The sequence below is a fragment of the Protomyctophum bolini genome (assembly GCF_963924005.1).
Source record: "Protomyctophum bolini genome assembly, chromosome: 22".
In the NCBI taxonomy this organism is placed as follows: Eukaryota; Metazoa; Chordata; class Actinopteri; order Myctophiformes; family Myctophidae; genus Protomyctophum; species Protomyctophum bolini.
The window spans coordinates 33,509,639-33,517,098 of NC_137883.1; the positions used below are offsets into that span (position 1 = coordinate 33,509,639).

Below are 7,460 nucleotides of genomic sequence, written 5' to 3' on the forward strand. Positions count from 1 at the left end.
AGACAAAAGCTGCATATAGGAGGGACTAGCGCCCCTCAAAAATGTGAGTACTTTCTCCACCTCTGGTTGTGCTGTGTGGCTGCAGTGGCTAACAGACAAACGACCGTACTACGACACCCAGGCCTTGTCCTATTTATCATCATTCAGGCCCCAAAAGGAAAGAACATCCTGTGTTTCACCCCGGTGTCTTTTGTGCCGCACAATTGGTAACATGAAGATCGTCAAAAGACAAACTCTGTGCAGGGCTTCTCAGTTGTTGATTCTACGCCGTGCTCTCAAGGCTGTGCAAACACAGCACGGTGTTTGATGTAAAGCTGCCGCTGAGGTGACAGTCTGGAGGGTAAGAACTACACCTTGTAAACCCTAAAAACAGCTTTACATATCGCACAAATGCAAATTCCCTCTCTGTTTGAGGACAAATAGGTCCTCCAGGAAATCTATAGGCTAGGCTAGGGTGTCACAGTGTAACTGTGAACTTGCTTGCTGTGCCTCCATGTATAGTAACGAGGTGAGGGCTAATAAAGACACTTTGAGTTTGACGGGCGGGGTCCTGATATTAAACAGTAATGGATGATAAAGGGATGTCAGAGTAGAGTGACCCAAATATTCAAAAAACCCAAACTGGGGCCTTTATTCGATTTACAATTCTGGTATTTTCTTTACTTTTGGACACATTCTTTGTCATTGTTTTGAATGTTTTGGGGAGCACCTTGGTGAACTGCACCTTTCAACGGAACATTATAAAACATATATGTCAGCAGAGCATTCAAAACTATGTGGCAGTGAACGTTGAAAACCGGCAGAACCAGGGGGTGGGCCGGGTCACAGAGTTTGAGAACCACTGCTTTACTGTAATCTCTCTCTCTCTCTCTCTCTCTCTCTCTCTCTCTCTCGCCAGCTGGTACACAGCATGCAGGAAGCAGGAAAAGATCATTTCACAGAAAGAGGGCAGAGTGGTAAAGCTGGTTATGATCGTTGGTTGAAAAAAAGAAAACATCCTTCTCAAGAAGAGGACAAGGAAATGACTTGATAGTTGATACTGTATATCAATGTCTGAGTGCCACAACATCATTTACATAAATGCCAAAGCGACATATTTTAGAGCACGCCGCTATTTGGCCTGCAGGGAAATTAAACCCGGCTCAATGTCACAGCTCCACCATTCCGACATTGAACCTTTAATGTAAACAATTTCACCACTTTTAAACCCTATAGTCTTATATGTTAAAATAGACGATCTACAACAAGCTCACAGTGCAGATTTGTGACGAAGGTTCTCCCCAGAAGAATATGCTGGAGTTCAAGTGGTTAACTTGGTTATAACCTATAACTTAAAGGAAAAGGTCTCCGTCAGGTGGAAAGAAAGAAAGAAAGGTACTATGTTTACCCTGCAGGGTAACTGGACTAAGCTCAAGAACTTGTTTACAGCCAGGCCCTGCTCATAGAACATTTCATGGTAGGGGTTCAATGCCTTGTCCAAGGGCACTTCTTCAGCGGTGGTAATTTTAACGTGCCGGTCCGGGGATACGAACTATAGCGACCTTCCGATATCAAGACCGCTCCGCAAACCGTTCGGCCACCGCTGCCCTCGGAAACCTCATTATGTCCAAAAGTATAGCAGATCTACAAGCTCAACGTTTGTCGCAAAAACAAAACAAAACACAAGTTCACATTACCAAATGTAACTAGACGTGCAAGGTAACAAATGAGATAAAATAGCCTTTCTTTGACCCCTTCCTTCAGAATGAGACAAGGAACAAGGAAACCTGACAAAATATATACTCTGGGAAATGCCAAGGTGAATACAATTGATCTCTTGAATAGTCTTAATTTAGTTTTAGTCACATTTTAGTCACTTGGAATGTTTTAGTCTAGTTTTACTCGACTAAATATCATAAGATTTTAGTCGACTAAATCTACAGTTGATTTAGTCGCCTAAAATGTATTTTGGTGGGCCTTGATGCCGTTGTGATGACTGATTTGACACTTGCTGAAAATAGCCGAGTTGTGAACATTGTTGTGTTGCCACAGACAGTACACTATTAATGAACATTGTTGTGTTACCACAGACAGTACACTATTAATGAACATTGTTGTGTTGCCACAGACAGTACACTATTAATGAACATTGTTGTGTTACCACAGACAGTACACTATTAATGAACATTGTTGTGACTGTTACCACAGACAGTACACTATTAATGAACATTGTTGTGTTACCACAGACAGTACACTATTAATGAACATTGTTGTGTTACCACAGACAGTACACTATTAATGAACATTGTTGTGTTACCACAGACAGTACACTATTAATGAACATTGTTGTGTTGCCACAGACAGTACACTATTAATGAACATTGTTGTGTTACCACAGACAGTACACTATTAATGGTAGCCGCTCTATCCAGCTGTCATGCCAGACCGAGGGAGTGGAGTCCCATTATATACTTCACTAGTTTACTACACAGGCATAACTTTGTTTTGAGTAGGAATGGAATAATTGACAACTGCATGCATGCACGTGTGTGTGTGTGTGTGTGTGTGTGTGTGTGTGTGTGTACACACACACACACACACACACACACACACACACACACACACACACACACACACACACACACACACACACACACACGTTTTAAAAGAGAAATCGCCTCCAAGGTACTGGTAGGTGTGACAGACGGGAATTTTGAATTTTCAAGTCCTCCTAGTTGGTGGAACCGAGGTGGGGGTGGGGTGGGGGGGGCATTAGTACTTTCTTTGCACAGGGCGAAACTGTCAATGCAAATTACATCAGCCCCCCGACGGCCAATCGGAGGGCGCGAGCAGAGCGCGTCACAGCCCTTTAGGCGACCTATCAGATTTCTCCACGACTGAGTAAAAAGATCCCGGACGCACCTCCCATCTAGAGCAGTGTCAAAGTGACGGGGATCAGAACAGCAGCACAGAGAAAACCCCACGGGTTTCTTTGTTAAAAAAATAATAATAATAAAAAAGAAAAGAAATCCTTTCTTTTCTACAATTAAAACCCCCTGCTGCTGCTCCAGTAAGGATATAACACATTAACAACAACCATGGTGGTGGTAACGGCAGGGACGGGCGGAGGAACCCACAAAGTGCTCCTCATCTCGGGGAAACAGCAGCAGAGCAGCGGCGGAGCCCCGGTGCTCCACCAGGCCGCCTACAGCGGCTCTGGGGCCGGCGTCGCGCCGCTCCACCAGGCGGCCTACAGCCGCTCCATCTCCGTGGTGCTGCCGTCCTCCTCCTCATCCTCATGCCAACAGAGTTCCGATGACTCCGGCTCGGACTCCGCGGGGCCTCCGATGCGCAAGAGGCAGCGACTCACACATCTGAGCCCCGAGGAGAAGGCACTGCGAAGGTACTTATAGTTTGAATGGAGAAAAAAAATCATAAATGTCTGATTTTCATTCATTTCTCACGCATTTCGGTTTTCCAACGCCCTGTGAAATGATCCGAAAATAGCCGATCGGGCTGTTTTCGGCTCGCGACACCGGCCTAGGACGGCACATGAATACGGGCTATTTAAACCCGGCATACGCCCACATATAAAGTGCAGACGATTATAATCTCTTAAAAAGAACCAATACGAAACAGATTTGTGACATTCCAATCGGTCACAATGAGGCATTATCACCACTAAAAGTTAGCAGGTTCTTCTACTGTTACACAAAATATAAAACTGCTTCTTCTGTTACAAAATCCCTTCTTTACTGTCATAGAAAATATAAAAGAAATTCCTGGATCTCGCCATAGCAAATTGTATTCTTTGAAAGTTGGACTAATTATAATAATAAACTAAGCTTGCCAAACGCTATCTGACTCATTTGAGTAACGGTCCGCTCGGCTTTGCTCCCCCCCCCAGTTTAGATTTGAATAATACGGGACAGGACATTGATATCCTGGTATGTCAGCTGCACAGTCAGCCTGCCTGCGTGGCAAGAACATGGCCGGTGTGTGTGTGTGTGGGGGGGGGGGGATTGCGCAATGGAACAAACCCCATCTGTCATGGCTTTTAGTCAGACAGACCAACAGTATGTCCGCGTCACGGAAAGAATGTCTTCATCAAATTCACTCTTTCTTTCTGTCTCCATTCTTTTAGGAAACTGAAGAACAGAGTTGCAGCCCAGACGGCCAGAGACAGAAAAAAGGCCAAAATGGGGGAGCTGGAACAACAAGTGCTAGATTTGGAGTTGGAGGTATATAATTATAAACCCAGCTTGCATGCTCCTTTCCGTTTCTATAACTTTTCACGTCAAAGACCCCCAAATAAATGTATTATTTGGCCACAGAGCCCAGCCCCGCCCCTTTTTAAAGATTTGGGACGTCAACATGTTTAAAAGACATTCCTATTTTTATGTATGGTTAAACTGATTTGGATACTATATTTAATCATTTTGTCGGGGACCCCCTGGAACCCCTCACACTTTTGACGACCCCTCTATGCATGAGTCATTACGGACCTAACTGCCGATGGCCGAAGTGGAAGTTGAAACTGACAGTGTCATCCCCTCCCCTTATCTTCCCAGAACCAGCAGCTTCACGTTGAAAACAGACTCCTACGTGAAAAGACAGGAGGCTTGTTGACGGAGAACGAGGAACTAAGACAGAGACTGGGGTTGGACACCCTGGAAACGAAAGAGAATTTAAAGGTAAGAGGATTGTTTTATTTTAAACTCGGATGATGAAAGGGTATAAGGGGTGGTGTTTCTGCATTTCTCGGGTCAGTACTTGAACCTGAGCGGGGATAAAAAGACAGTGTTTGGAGGCTCCGTTTCTAACAACACTTTGGCTTTTTCTCTGTGTTCTCAGGTTCAGGTACTGCTGTCCGGTGAGGAGGAAGCAGGTTTAGGGATCGGGTCTTCTGAGTCTGCAGCACTCAGGCTACGTGCGCCTCTGCAGCGGGTGCAGGCCCAGCACCTCCTAAATCTGAAGACTTCACAATGGATACAGATGGTCCTGACCCTACAGACGCTGAGGTAAGACCAGCACCACACCGTCCCAAAGACCCCTGGGGGGGTCCCGCGGTGGAGGGAGGCCCGGTCCTACCTCTAGACAACCTCATTAATGATGCTAATGGGTTGCTACCGGCATTAGGTAGAGCCAGGTCATGGGTTAATACTACTGATTGGCCCAGGCGGTGGCGTAACCGTCTGGGCACCCGACTGGTAATCCAGTCACAGTGTACCGCGGGTTCGACTCCCGAGCCCGACACGGCCTTTACTGCATGTCTTCCCCCCATCTCTCTCCCGTTTCCTGTCAGCCTACTGTCTGTCCCTTAAAAAAACCAATAAAAGGCGTGAGCCGCAAAAACAAATCTTAAAAAAAATAAAAATACTACTGATTGTTTTACTTAAGTAAAAGTCTCAATACCACAATGTAGGAATACTCGGTTAAAAGTAAACCACCTGTATTCAACAGTGTTTAAATAATGTGAGCTTGTAGATTGGCCATTTTCAGTAAAGTAGTAAAGTAAAGTAATTGGTTTATGTACTGTATGTTTAGTAATAATAATAATAATAATCTAAATCTACAAAGTAACTTGACACTAAAGATTTCAAATTGTAGTGGAGTAAATTTTTTGTCTCTGAGATGTAGTTGTACCAACACATCTTGTTGTATTTTTGTACTTGAGTAAATGTACGCCAGCATTAGGGAGATGGAGGTCATGGGTCAGTATGCTAATCCCTCTCTCTCTCCCCCCACCAGTCTGATCTGCTCATGGGCATTCTGGACATCCTTGACCCAGAGCTGTTCCTCCGGTCTTGCGAGCAGCAGGAGGAGTGCGAGGAGTCTGAGATGCTGCTGGTCGGAGGGGGGCACGCAGTACCTGCCGCCGCACCTGCAGCTCTGGGGGCCCCACCAGTTAAGCTGGAGGCCCTTAATGAACTGATCCACTTCGACCACATCTACACCAAGGCCGTGGAGGAGGTGGAGGAGGTGGTGTACGACGGCGATGCGGAGAACGATGACGACGCGGAGGTGAAGATCGAGGCTTTGGAGGAGGAGGAGGAGGTGGAGGCCTTCCCCGTCACACTGGTGGTGGAGGTGGAGGAGGAGGAGGAGACGGTGGTCGTCATCAAGGACGAGCCCCAGGAGGTGGTCATCCTCCCCGACTGTGACGAAGACGACAACGTCGTCGACAACGTGGTGGACTTCATCTCGGTCTCCTCGCCCCTCGACCTCAGCGGCCTCGACAAGGAGGCGTGCCTGGCGGACGCCTACAGCGACTCCGGATACGAGCGGTCCCCGTCCCCCTTCAGCGACATGTCCTCGCCGCTCATGTGCTCCGAGAGCTCCTGGGAGGACATGTTCGCCAACGAACTGTTCCCCCAATTGATCAGTGTCTGATAAACCCCGCCCCCAACCATTTAGCTGATCAGTAGTCTGAACCAACCCCGGCCCACCATTTAGCTGATCAGTGTCTGAACCAACCAACCCCGGCCCATATATGTCAAACTCAAGGCCCGTGGGCCAAATCAGGCCCGCGAATGAATTATCTTTGGCCCGCGGGATGATATTTAATTAGTATTGTGTAGTGAAAGTATATCACTTGTGGTCAACTTTCAGCTACACCCCTCTCCCCAAAAATGGCCTGTGTGTTGAAACACAGTCCGGCCCTCGACTTGTACCAATTTCTGTATTTTGGCCCACTGTGTATTTGAGTTTGACATCCCTATCAGTGTCTGAACCCCACCCACCATTCGTCCCCGTCCCCCCCACAACAAGTTAACCGTATAGAATCTAGACTTGGGATGCAACCGTGTTACGCAATTCTTTTTTTAGTCATGTCATTATAGACTAAAAGTTAAACATGGCAAAAAAAACTTTTAAAATGTAAAAAGGTAAATGATGCACGGTTGGTTGCAGCCCTAATCTAGAGCAGGCATTGTGTTAGTGTCGTTAACCAACTACTACAGACCGAGCCACAAATTGAATCCTCTTCAGCATTCAGCCTAAAGTTAAGCACATAATCTCCCTTATTAATTATTATTACAGCAGGTCTGTACTGTGCGAGGCTGCATTGACTTGTGGGAGATGGGGGGGGAGTTCTGCAACAGCTTATTTGGCATCGCCAATTAGAGGGGTTTAAAGATTGCTTAAATCTTTTGACTCGCTATTCCAAAGTGGGTGTGGGGGAAAAAAATCCAGTATTTCTGTAAATTTATCTATGGGGGAAGGGGAGGGGGGGGGGGGGGGGGGGCAGGGGGATTGATCATTTAAATAAGAGAAATTTTATTTATTTGTCTATTCTGCTTTCGGAGTCTTTGTATGTTATCCGTTCATGTTGTATAAATGCCTTTTCTTTAAATTTTGTCGACCGCTCTCCATGTAGTCTTAATTATACTGCATTAAAAAAAATTGCATTGCATCTTCTGATTCCGTTTTCAGTCACTTTGCGCACAACTTATAAGTGGTTATAAATGACACGTTTGATA

General features: G+C 46.0%; 1 protein-coding gene across 1 annotated transcript; it reads left to right on the plus strand.

Annotated features, from left to right (window-relative positions):
* Positions 1-2,900: 2,900 nt before the first annotated feature.
* xbp1 (X-box binding protein 1) lies at positions 2,901-7,199 on the plus strand. Its single transcript, XM_080755377.1, is given in 6 exon segments — positions 2,901-3,382; positions 4,124-4,220; positions 4,551-4,673; positions 4,834-5,000; positions 5,731-5,877; positions 5,880-7,199. Coding segments are annotated over 6 exon segments (1,332 nt in total). The 5' UTR covers positions 2,901-3,077; the 3' UTR covers positions 6,373-7,199.
* Positions 7,200-7,460: the final 261 nt, after the last annotated feature.